Source organism: Achroia grisella, unplaced genomic scaffold, assembly GCF_030625045.1.
Source record: "Achroia grisella isolate CSIRO2021 unplaced genomic scaffold, CSIRO_AGI_Agris_v1 utg2156, whole genome shotgun sequence".
Lineage (NCBI taxonomy): Eukaryota > Metazoa > Arthropoda > Insecta > Lepidoptera > Pyralidae > Achroia > Achroia grisella.
In genome coordinates this window covers 844,463-857,770 of record NW_026712714.1, presented here as the reverse complement: position 1 = coordinate 857,770, position 13,308 = coordinate 844,463, and the positions used below count along the sequence as shown (strand labels likewise).

At 39.1% G+C, this 13,308-nt stretch overlaps 1 protein-coding gene across 1 annotated transcript in view; it reads right to left on the bottom strand.

The window, feature by feature from the left end:
- Positions 1-355: 355 nt before the first annotated feature.
- The window catches only part of LOC131842309 (tau-tubulin kinase homolog Asator), a 62,925-nt gene continuing 49,972 nt past the window's right edge, over positions 356-13,308 (bottom strand). Inside the window, exons 20-30 of the mRNA XM_059190848.1 lie at positions 12,897-13,031; positions 12,293-12,431; positions 10,940-11,156; positions 9,801-9,913; positions 7,619-7,718; positions 5,387-5,464; positions 4,560-4,629; positions 3,047-3,170; positions 2,676-2,787; positions 1,488-1,701; positions 356-442 (exon numbers count right to left, since the gene is read on the bottom strand). Coding sequence (XP_059046831.1) covers positions 1,488-1,701; positions 2,676-2,787; positions 3,047-3,170; positions 4,560-4,629; positions 5,387-5,464; positions 7,619-7,718; positions 9,801-9,913; positions 10,940-11,156; positions 12,293-12,431; positions 12,897-13,031 — 1,302 coding nt within the window. The 3' untranslated portion in view covers positions 356-442. The remainder of the gene's footprint in view (positions 443-1,487; positions 1,702-2,675; positions 2,788-3,046; positions 3,171-4,559; positions 4,630-5,386; positions 5,465-7,618; positions 7,719-9,800; positions 9,914-10,939; positions 11,157-12,292; positions 12,432-12,896; positions 13,032-13,308) is intronic.

The following is a 13,308-nucleotide window of genomic DNA, read 5'->3' as shown; positions in this document are numbered from 1 at the left end:
ATAGGGACGGACAGACAGCGACAGCGACTTTATTTTATACTATGTTACAATTCTTGGACACAATACTAAAACTTACAAACTCATTTTAACTACAGCAGTCTTTCGTCACTATCCATCAAATGAAGAAAATACATGTAAGAAAAGGACAAAGCTATTCAATCTAAAATACGCTCTCAAGATATTTGGCGTTATTATAAATAAGAATGTATATTAAGCTCTTAGACTATATTCCAATATAAAGTCCAGGAGACTACGTCCAAAGTCTAAACTTGTAATAGGATATGTTAATTTTAATTTTTTTTAGAAAAAATATATTCATATTTTATATAGTTTATCATAATAATTACGTTCGTAAGGCATATAAATATAGAATATATAAATATATATGTAGCGACTACATAGTACAATATTCTTGCTGCGACTGCACTCGGTGGGTCAGCTCCTATGGATAGGAAAACAGATTTTAATGTATAAAATGATATTATTATTAATATATATCCCTAAAATATGGTCGAGCGCAGTGGTGGCTGGCTCATCCGTCATACTCGTGAACGGGTGCTGCTTGTGTGGACTGGTCTGCTCTAATCACTATGACTTATTTTCTCTTATTAATTGTTTAACCAGTTGTTGTATATCGAATGTTTTTTCTATTTTATTATTTCATTGAATTAGTGCTTATCGGTGGTTTGTATTCACACACTTAAACTTAAATTGTAAGTAAGAATAAATTATTTAAAAGAGAAACACACAAGTTTCTTGCTTATTCTTCTTGTGATGAGACAGCATTCCGAATGAGCGGTAGATTAAAAAAAAACTATTCAAAAGTGCTTCAATGTAAGTTTATTTGAATGAATGATTTTCTATTCTATTCTATTCTGTAGTTAAATGGATTTTAAGATGAATAATTTTATGGTACGAAAATTATTATTGAGTGTTCGAGCACTATCGAAAACACAACTATTGAAAGCCGCCCGGCCGGCTCATTTTCACTTTGCCGTGGGCCTACGATGTCACTGCACGCGTACCTTATTAATTAAATAGTTCCAGGTAACAAATATAACTTCTAGTATTAAATATAATAGTTCAGAATCCACTAATTATTTTATTTACGAGTTATAAACAAACTGAAGGAAAAATCAAGCACATTAAAGACAAAATGGGAGTCCTGTCTTATCAAGGATTGAAGAGTATGATGGAAGATCGTGGAAAGTGGCACGAGCTCCACCGACAAGAGCGTCGCTCTTAAATTATGAATGAATGAATGAATATTTACCTCTCTCGACGTTTCGACTAGGCACGTCCCGTCGAGGGAGATAAATACCAAAATTACAAACAGACTGAACTGTCTGTATTTAATTTATTTGTGTACATAACACTTTTAGTCGTCTGCCAGATTCAAACTCATGACTATCACGAGCTCTTTCTCACCAGAAAACCACTAAGCCAAGACGCTTTTTAATAATTTCCTTTATTATAAAAAAACTCACCTATGGCGCAATAGACAGAGGTCGAAAGCGCCTAGTTCTGGCCGCGTTATGGTTGGCGTTGGCCGGCAGCGAGGGCGGCGGCGGGGGCGCGGGGCCTCCGGGGCCCGGGGGGGGCGCGGGGGGCGCGGGGGGCGGCGACCCCGACGACGACGAGCCCCCCGAGGGGGGCGGCGACGACATCAGCAGCGCGGGCACCCCGCGCGACCCACTTCTGCTGCTGACAATTCTAACGTTCAATGTCGTTAGATATTGTTAGAGTTAGTCCTGTTTTATTAACTACGTCTCTAATGCTGCGATTTGAGTAATATTAATATTAATTTAATAATATGTACATTAATTGGCAGTAACAAATATAATACAGAAGAAATCTATATGCTTATAAGTTAGTAATTTATACATAAAATTCAAAATTCAAAAATCATTTATTCATGTAGGACATTTTAGCCGCTTATAAACGTCAAAGTTTTTATATTATAATTTTAATTTATTCCAATTCGGTATATTGATCCAATTGAGAAAAACTAACAAGAAACTCAATTGAATTACTTTTTTTTTTAAAGCCAGTTTATTTACAACGTATATTTATATAGTTGTCTATGTCTAACATTAAATGAAAATCTATTGCCATGCACGTTCGCCATTCAAGTAATCGTTTAGTGCTCAGTAAATATGATTAAACAGAAGTTTGAATTTGAAAAAAAATACTAACAGATTTTTTTAAACCACGATGGAAACTCTTTTGTGTATCTTAAATTTTATCTATGTTTTTACAGCAGATAAAATACCCGGCACAGCGAGATGAAGGGAAGTGATTATAAACATTAAACATATCATTAAGACTGTTATGCCATACAGGGTAGTCAGATTCATTTGTTAACTCTCTACGTTGTGGTACATGTACATACCGATATTTCGCTCGATAGATTTAAAATACAACGTATCAGGGGGCGAGCCTACCCACGGGGGTAGGCCGATTATTAATAGATTATTTTTCATTTGTTACCGGCTAGATTTGAACTCACGACCTCTTGGGCGTAATTCACGGTACCAAACCACTAGGACACGACGCTCTCAGAAAAATGTGTTTCTATATTACTTATACACTAGTTGTTACCCACAGCGCTGCCCGCCGTTTATAACTAGTCACAATTATTTAACAGAAATCAGATAGTTTCAACTCGCGCTTACCTAGTGTGCTGTGGCGGCTGTCTGTGCCGCGGCCTCGCGAACCGTAGGTTCAATTCCCGGGTGGGGTCTGATGAATATTTGTCGTTTGCATTCTGCCGCCGCCGGCGTAACGCTGCGAGTTGACACATTGTTAGATTGAAGGTAATAAATATTAGCAATTAGAATCTATAGAAATCAGAAATAGAACAGAATTTACGTGTTCATTACGTAGGTTTAAATAGTTACGTGGTTCACGTATAATGGAGCCCGTCGAGGGAGTCCAGGGGTCCGTCCCTTGGAGTCTGTCGAGGGGTCTAGGGGTCCTTCCCAGCTCTAACACTCGGCGAGGTGGGCTGCAGTACAGTAGAGTAGAGTAGAGTGGCGGTACGTACCGGGCGTGAGGTCTGCGTCGCCAGGCGCGGGGTCCAGGGGTCCGTCCCCGCTCCAGGAGGCACACTTGGCGAGTCTCGCCTCTCCGAGAGCTATCGGGATGCGAGATGCGCTCGTCGACGATCGCTGTACAAACAATTTATCATTTTGTTGCATAACCTCCCGACGACCCCATAACGGCGGTTAACCTCCCCAGGGGTCCACCCGTTCCGCCCCGACCACACTTTTAAACATACACACGACACCGTCCTCGCCGGCGAATACGATGACCCTAAACTCACCATACCGCGCATTCAACCGGCCGCCTGCGCGCGCCCGGGCGCTCCACACCGGCGCCCCGGTCGCCCCTCCGATCGATCCCCGTCCAATTCAAACGGGGATCGATATTACGACGGCCTGAGCCGAGGTTCGAACCCTATCTCTATCGTCCGGTCAAGCTGTGAAGGCCAGTTGCGGCCAATAATATTAGAGTAGTCCGAAAAAAATGTTGTATAATAATAATTGTGTGTGTCTTTTATTGTTACCCTCAATATAATTTTTTATCAAAAAAGTCAAATATGTAGGGTACTTAAATATAATAACTGTATGTAAGTATGTATGTATCTCAATATTAAAAAAACATGATTCTAAAATGTAAACGTGTTTTAATCAATAATACATTTCAAGTCCCATGCCAAGACGGCCTCGCCGGTGTAGCGGTTTAGCACACCGCGATACTTCCGATGGTCACAGGTTCGATTCATCGCACGGTACAAACATTTGTATTCGTGAGTATCATTGTTTGTATCGTTCTGAGTATTTTCTAAGTATATATTTACAAATCAAATCTATTTATATCAGTTGTCTAGCACCCATAACACAAGTTCTGATTACCTTGGGACTAGATGGCGTTGTGTGAATTGTCCAGATGTATTATTATTATAAAGCTTTGTTTACACGAGTTCTTTATGCGCGAGAAAACCAGCGCCAAAAAAAATGTATATTGCGGGTGAGTGATACTATGTTGTTGGTCGAGACGATGTATATTACAGATGATAATAAACTGAAATATGTACATAAAAATAATCATCTTATATACTAAATAACAATAGGAAATTGTAAGGTGGGGTGACACAGTTTAGACACAGCCGTGCTTAGTACACAATATACAATTTTTTTTTATACTGATTTATATGTGAATGTATTTTAATTTATATTTTAACTTAATTTAATATTAATTTTTGATATTATTTGTATTATTATTATTTTTGTGTGTGTATTTTGTGTCTGTAGTACTGTTAATACGTACAGACGTATTAACATTAATTATAAGAAATCTGTAATACTAACAAAGTGGGCAATTAAGCCTGATAATAAATACATTATTATTATAATATTGAATTTGTCTTACTAGACATTATTAAATGCAATTATTATTTTGATGTATCTAGGTGACTGTGTCCCATATTGGATAATATTCATGGTTAAGTTAATTAAGTTAATAAGTATGCGTAACATAAAGTAAGAGTAACTCACGTCCCGCAAGCTCTGGGAGCCGTCGCCGGCAGCTCCACTGGTCACGTCCCGTTTCACACCCGGACTGCCCCTGTCAACAAAACATACCGTTACTAGCTGTAAAATAAACTCTATCCCCGTTGACATAAGCACAGATTACTATATTAGAACTTGTTAATTTGTCCCCCGTTATCTGTGACAGCACAGACCGCCAGGTCGTAGCGTACGTTCCGTTGTGTTAACTAAAATATTAATTGTGAATTGTGTGGAACAAAGTGAAAATATTACTAAGACTAGTACATGTTAAGGAGCCCAGGAAATCCTAACAGGAGTAAATAGGAAGGATGAGGAAAAAAGCCAGTCAAATATGTCTAGCCTTTTTCCTCACATACAGTATTTTTCCAAATAAAAGTTGTTATACGCCTTCGTCTGCTTTTAAAATTAAATATTAGAATAGAATAGAATCACCTCGTTGGTATAGCGGTCTAGCATACCGTCCGATGGTCGCGGGTTCATTCCTCGCACGGCACAAACATTTGTATTCATGAGTATGATTGTTTGTATCGGTCTGGGTGTTTTCTATGTATAATATGTATGTATTTACGAAAAAAAAATCTATGTATTTGTATCAGTTGTCTAGTACTCATAACATAAACTTTAGCTAGCTTAACTTGGGTCTAGATGGCGCTGTGTGAATTGTCCTGAGATTATTATTACTATTATTATTGTTTATGACATTGTAGTATATGTGGGACAGAGAAGGAAGCATTATGTCGTCTGTTGCGCACACTGCTGGCGTCATGTGGGCATTACGCATTATATTATATACGGCAGCAGGTATCACTCACCTGTCTTGAATGGCGTCTAGTCTCGTTCTCTCAACTGCTGGACTCTGACTCTTCTCCCCACCACTCCGAGTTGAGGAACTGCACATTGTTTTATAATTACAAGACGTTGATACATCATTACATAATATAAAACAAAGTCGCTGTCGCTGTCTGTCCCTATGTCTGCTTAAATCTTTAAAAGTACGCAACGGATTTTGCAGTGGTTGTATTTAATAGATAGAGTGATTCTAGAGGAAGGTTTATATATATAATACACTAGCTTTTGCCCGCGGCTTCGCTCGCGTTAATTTATCCCCTTAGGGGTGGAATTTATCAAAATCCTTTCTTAAGGGATACCTACATCATAGTAGCTTTATGCATGCAAAGTCTCAGCCTGAACGGTTTAAAATTGACAAAGTTTCATGCAAACTTTCAACCCCTATTTTATCCCCTTGGGGGTAGAATTAACCAAAATCCTTTGCCTACGTCATAACATCTACCTACATGCCAAATTTCAGCCCGATCCGTCCAGTGGTTTGGGCTGTGCGTTGATAGATCACTGTGTCAGTCAGTCACCTTTGAGTTATATATACATATATATAAATGTGTTTACTGAGATAGAAAAGAAGATATAATAATATTTATCTATCTATTTGTATACAGGATTAGTCTTATAAACTATAGTCTGTTTTTTTAATCCTGAAGCCTAAATTGACAGGTGTAAATGTCAAATTTTCAAATAATGTTACCACCTACAGCGGGGTAGTGGTGTACCTGCGATACCGATTTGTTTAATCGGAATCTTTTATTTTAACATATTAGTTTTAATGCTTTAAATGACATTTACACAACATTTTTTTTAATTAACGTACATATATTAGTGTTTCCATTACTGTTTTCGTATTACACAGCATAAAAATACATTTTTGTCGTTTCCGTACAAATAGTAATTTTTACAGTATTAGGTTACAATACAAAATTTTTCTTTCAAACGGCTAAACATTTTGAATAAGTATTTGTTTTATGATATATAACACTATAAAAAGTAATTTCTTTTATAAAAAAAAAAAGTTAGGTCATTATTTTATCTAAAAAAATTATTTTCATACAACAAAATTTATAAAAAATTGTGTTAAAGCTCTAGAAGTATTTTGTATTAAAAAATGAAACGACGTTGTGTCTTCACGGTATATTGATATTAACAAACGGTGGCCGGCCGGCACACACATATTAATGTTATAGACCAACCAACCTATACATTATTAATGCGTTTTAAATAAGCACCCACACGCTATTTCTGAATCATCTATAAAAAATGGGTAATTAATATTAATTTCCGATAGTGCCACAACCCTATTTAGACAATGTAAAAGCCTGGCAACATTGGATACATCAAATTTGTCTCCGGGTATAAAAAACCATATAACAAGCCGTAAGGCAGATCGTATTAATAGAAATGAGTTTATCAAACGTCAAATTTGTCTCCGGGTATAAAAAACCATATAACAAGCCGTAAGGCAGATCGTATTAATAGAAATGAGTTTATCAAACGTCAAATTTGTCTCCGGGTATAAAAAACCATATAACAAGCCGTAAGGCAGATCGTATTAATAGAAATGAGTTTATCAAACGTCAAATTTGTCTCCGGGTATAAAAAACCATATAACAAGCCGTAAGGCAGATCGTATTAATAGAAATGAGTTTATCAAACGTCAAATTTGTCTCCGGGTATAAAAAACCATATAACAAGCCGTAAGGCAGATCGTATTAATAGAAATGAGTTTATCAAACGTCAAATTTGTCTCCGGGATAAAAAAATATAACAAGCCGTATATAACAAGCCGTCAAATTTGTCTCCGCAAAAAACCATATGACAAGCCGTAAGGTATTAATAGAAATGAGTTTATCAAACGTCAAATTTGTCTCCGGGTATAAAAAACCATATAACAAGCCGTAAGGCAGATCGTATTAATAGAAATGAGTTTATCAAACGTCAAATTTATCTCCGGGATTAAAAAACCATATGACAAGCCGTAAGGCAGATCGTATTAATAGAAATGAGTTTATCTAACGTCAAATTTGTCTCCGGGTATAAAAAACCATATAACAAGCCGGAAGAGTGTGATATTATTATTAGTAATGAGTTGACCAAAGACAAAAAGAGGTTCCGCTTGTCTACATTTATTTATTTTGCCGGTTCGCGCGCGAAAGTGTTAAAGTGACTGAATCGAATAAACGTACAGTGGAACTTACCGTTTATCTCTTTGGTGTTCCGTAGCGTCGTAATATACGGATGCCTCTTCATGATTCAACCGGATTGGCTCCCCACCGCTCACCACAGAATGGATTTTTACTATAACAAAAAATTAATCAACATTACTTTTCATACAAAATATCAGGGAATCTGGAATCCAGTGATTGGTTTAATTAAACAAAAACATAAAACGCTATCGAAAAGTGTATTAAATGTACGTGAAGATACTGTGAGTACAGTTTGCCGAGATGAATATCGAGCGAGTTCCAGTAGTAGCAACAAACGAAGACGTGTGAAGGTAGACGCATATGTCTGCCCATAAAAAGATTTCATTTTCCATCTACCCGCTGCTCTTCAGTTTACCCGTGATCATGGTGGTTGAAACACTGCCGAAATATCGGGAACTCAGCAAATAAATATAAAACGTGGTAAGATCCCGTGATTTTTACTAATTATACGTATAAATAATGACCGCTTCAAGTTTAAAACAGTATATAAAATATACGGATGCGGATATGAAATTATTTCGGATTATCCGTTACTTTCGGATAATTTCGGTTACGGATATTAATTTTTTAAGGAATTTCAAAAGTAAAATACAAATAGCTAATAAAATGGTTACATAACGTGTCTCAATTAGGCTCCGCCCCTATCCGATATTTTCCGAAACGTTTATTTCGGATTCGGTTACGGTTACGGATATTTTATTATATCGGATATCCGATAGTTTTGGTTACGGTTCCGTAGCTCTTTATCATCCCTGCAAAATATTATGATTCGTAGCGAAGAAACGGTACAACCATATGCTTATCTTTAAAACTACGCAACGGATTTTCAAGCGGTATCTTTTAATAGATAGAGTGATTCAAGAGGAAGGTTTATATATATAATTCATTGTTGTAGTAATAAGAAAAAAGACTTGGTAGAACATAGAAAATATATTAAATAATAGAGAACTAACATATTGACAACAGAAAGAATGAATTGAAGTATCAAAAACAAGAATGTAATATAAAAAAAACTATAAATTCAAATACAAATTTAGAATATAAAATACATATCTGATTAGCCAGTTACAACATTCATGTGCACCCGTGCGAAGCCAGGTTGGGTAGTTAGTAATATTATACACGCGAAAGTTTGTATGTATGGATGGATGTTTGTTACTCTTTCACACAAAAAGTACTCGACGGATTTTGATGAAACTTTACAGTAATATATAACTTATACATCAGAATAACAAATAGGCTATAATTTTAATAGATATTATGTATATAAGTGTGATGCAGACGAAGTTACGAGGGTCAGCTAGTAATCATTATATAGTATAAAACAAAGTCGCTTTTGCTGTCCGTACCTATGTATGCTTAAATCTTTAAAACTACGCAACGGATTTTCAAACGGTATTTTTTAATAGATAGAGTGATTCTAGAATCACTCTATCTATGAAGCTTTATATGTATAATACATCTACACCTGTGCGAAGCCGGGGCGAGTAACTAGTAATATTATAAACGCTGTGTCTGTGAGTATGGGTGGATATTTGTTACTCTTTCACGCAAAAACTACTGAAGGGATTGTGTTGGCTATTAGGCTATAATTTTAAAAGGTATTATGTAAATATAATAAGTGTGATCCAGACGAAAATACGAGGGTCAGCTAGTAATTTAATAACTAAATGGGAGATATAAAGCAAATAAATAAATAAAATAAATATATTTGAGACGCATAAGGTCAATAGGAATCATTGTGGCACTGCACTCACTGGGCCCAACTTTCTGCTGCGTGCTGCTACACCGACCACGACAATGTACCTGTCCCGTCTACATTACGCCACTAAGGAGCAGGACATTGTCGATTATATTCGTACCAAGAGTAACCTGACATTGAGGGTAACGCAGCTGAAGTCGAGTCACAACGCGAGTTTCAAAGCGTTTGTGGCCCTGGTCCCCACCGACTTGCTGGCCACCTTCATGAAAGAGGACTACTGGCCGAAAGGTGTGGTGTATCGGCGCTACCGTGGCAGATTGCCGTCTTCAGTGCCGTGATCACACAGACAATATTATTGTATTAGTTTTTAAATATTATATTATATGTATGTTAGTCTATAAGGTATTTATAATATGGGCCTAGTTGCCTGAAATAAATGAATAAATAAATAATAAGGTAATCAGTACAGACCGGAGTGTCCCGGGGAGGTGGTGTCTGGCGCGCGCACTCGGATCTCGAGCCGGCTGGACACCGTGGCGCCCTCCCCCGCGCCCTCCGCGGGGCCCGCGGGGCCCGGCCCGGGGCTCCCGGGGCCCGGCCCGGGGCCCGCCGCCGCCGCGGGGCCCGGCCCGGCCGGCGGCGACTGGCACGACGACGTCGACAGGCTCTGACGATACACAAATGTTCATTTACTAGTCGCACACCATGCTGTTAGAGGTCTACGTCCAGCAGTGGACTGATGATAATAATAACTCTATTATTATAAATTATATACAAAATTTATCATTACATATGTTCGTACATATGTTCGTATTATCCTTTTGTTCTTGTGAAAATATAACAAATGTTCTGTACTAATGTAAAGGATCTCGTATTTTCCCTCCATTAATTTAGCTCTGAATGTCAAATTTAAAATTAGAGTGTTCTTTTTTTTAAAGTTATATAGTACAATGTAGGAAAATGAGGTTGCAATACTTATAAGTAACAACATCTAACATCTTAGACAACATACATTTTCGTACCTATTTATAAAATGGTCTTAACCGTAACGTTTTATTATCTTTATGTACGCTGTCTTTTGTGTCCCACTGAAAATCAGTTTATATCAATTTATATCTTCTAATCCAAAACTATGAGTAGATCTGGTATTATGTTTCGGATAGAACGTGATTTATAGTAGATCCCTCATCACGTCCACGCAGTACCGCAGTACCGCACCCCGCGCCGTGTGTAGTGCACGTGTACTCACTGGCAGGCTGCGGGCGCGCGCGCGGCGTGCGGGGGAGGGTGCGGGGGAGGTGCGGCGGGCGGCCACGCCCCTCATCACGTCCACGCAGTACCGCAGTACCGCACCCCGCGCCGTGTGTAGTGCACGTGTACTCACTGGCAGGCTGCGGGCGCGCGCGCGGCGTGCGGGGGAGGGTGCGGGGGAGGTGCGGCGGGCGGCCACGCCCCTCATCACGTCCACGCAGTACCGCAGTACCGCACCCCGCGCCGTGTGTAGTGCACGTGTACTCACTGGCAGGCTGCGGGCGCGCGCGCGGCGTGCGGGGGAGGGTGCGGGGGAGGTGCGGCGGGCGGCCACGCCCCTCATCACGTCCACGCAGTACCGCAGTACCGCACCCCGCGCCGTGTGTAGTGCACGTGTACTCACTGGCAGGCTGCGGGCGCGCGCGCGGCGTGCGGGGGAGGGTGCGGGGGAGGTGCGGCGGGCGGCCACGCCCCTCATCACGTCCACGCAGTACCGCAGGGCTCCGCCCGCGCAGCCCGCGCCGTCGAACGAGGCCTGCTGCACCAGCGGCGGACGCAGCTCGCGCACGTGAGATCCTGGACGACACAATCATCAGCTCAGTGACCACGCAAAAGCTTGTAATATTCCGCGCCGTATATATATATATCACTAACATTATATATTATATTCGCGCGCGGCGTAGCACATCGATTATTTGTATTAAACTATGTTTCCCATATTATTATGTATGTGGTTATAAAAAATTTCTAAATATATTTATCAGTTGTCTAGTATCCATAACACAAATTCATCGTAGTTTAGGGCATTACAACGCTATGCAAGTTTAATATCCAGGGTTGTAATTATATATTTTTATTCTTGTATATTCACATATATTCAGAATGAAATCCTGCTCGAAGGACCAAATAATTAAAGGCAGATTTCTGCAGTTATGAATACTACTTGCTGATGTTTAAAAAAGTAGAATCTTATCAATTAACATTAAACTGATACTGAATGTAATAAAAAATATCTCAGTATATTTATCAATTGTCTAGTACCCATAAAAAATGGTGTTATGAAACTAGACAACGCTTATGAATCCAGCTTATAATTATTATTACCATATGTTGATTCTGTTAAATTACGATTTTAATTTAGTTTGGGAGAAATGGAATTTTATATTTGATTTCAAATAATTAACGATGTCTTTTATGAATACTGATGATGTGATGTTTGATAAATCGAAGCATACTGTTTATCAATTAACATTCTGCTATCAAAATGTTAATTGATAAATATAATTTATATATATACATAGAAAACATACAGGAAGTAAGATGGTTTACTAAACTGCGAGGTCACTGAGACCGTTACATATACAGTTAAAAAATTTAATAAATTCAATATTGTCCACTAAGCACTGCCGTATTTAACTGCGTCACCCCACCTTACATTTTCCTATTGACATTTAGTATATAAAATCATTATTTCTATGTACATATTGTCAGTTTATTATCATCTGTAATATATATCGTCTCAACCAACAACATCGTATTTTTACCCCGCAATATCAGACAATCTCACGGAGTGAAGTCGTGCTCGAAGGACCAAAAAATGGCTCGCTCAATACGAGGAATCCCAGTGCCATCGGAAGTAAAATGTTGTGTTAAACTGCGAGCCAATTAAATAATTATATGTAGAGTCAATAAATTAGATAACAGTTTCTCACCGATCGCGGGCAGCGTCCAGCAGCGCGGCAGCAGTGGCTGCAGCTTGGGGTAGGCTTCGATGCCCGGGATGTACAAGCACCGCGCCCGGCGCCGCTCGCGGGGCGCCTCCCGCGACGGGGACTTCTCCGCCGTCGCCGGCTGCGGGGGAAGGGTGAGGAATACTATGTAATTATAGTGTTCATTGGTGAAAGACATACTTCGGCTGAAGACCAACCATAGTGCCTGACATTTTCTGAGCACCGCCCCTTTACATTTTTAACACTTTTAAGATACCGACAATTCCGGTTTTGTATCAAATTACTGCTAGACATAAACAGTTTATAATTTAAAAAAAAACACTAGTGCTTGCGCGACGGTTCGTTTCTCTGCCCTTTACTATGCCGATTGTAATCAAATCAAAATATCTTTATTCATGTAGGTCTATTACAGACTTATGATATGTCAAATCTACCGTCAGTTCGGAACGATCACGAGATGAGAAGAACTGGCGAGAAACTCAGCTCGTATTCTTTTCAAATATTGCAATTTGGGAGAATACAGTGACCCTGATTGGAGCTGAAATGCATAAGTTGGTTATTAGAGGAATAATTTCCAGAGTAGTACCTGTTGCGTGTGCGTGTGCGTGTGCGTGTGGGTGTGCGTGAGTGCAGCCGAGGCCGGGTGCGCGGGTAGTTGCGTGCGCGCCGCGTGCGAGCAGCTCGACACCACGCTCGTCACACGCGCTCGATGTTCCGGAGACTGCACACACGCACACAGACTTACAATCTAATATTCAATCATATTCCCCACTATTAAAAATTTGTCCGTGAATCACTTATTCAGGGTTCCACTGAAAATCAGCGTCGTGTCTTTTGTCATGGCATAATTAGATTATTACACACATATATATATATGACGCGGTGGCGATGCCCCGCAGTGGTGGATAGGCATTTTTTACTTTATTATTATTATTGGTTTTTTTATTATTATTATTATTTTTTCTTTGTATATAATGATTTCATCTCTAATTTAATTA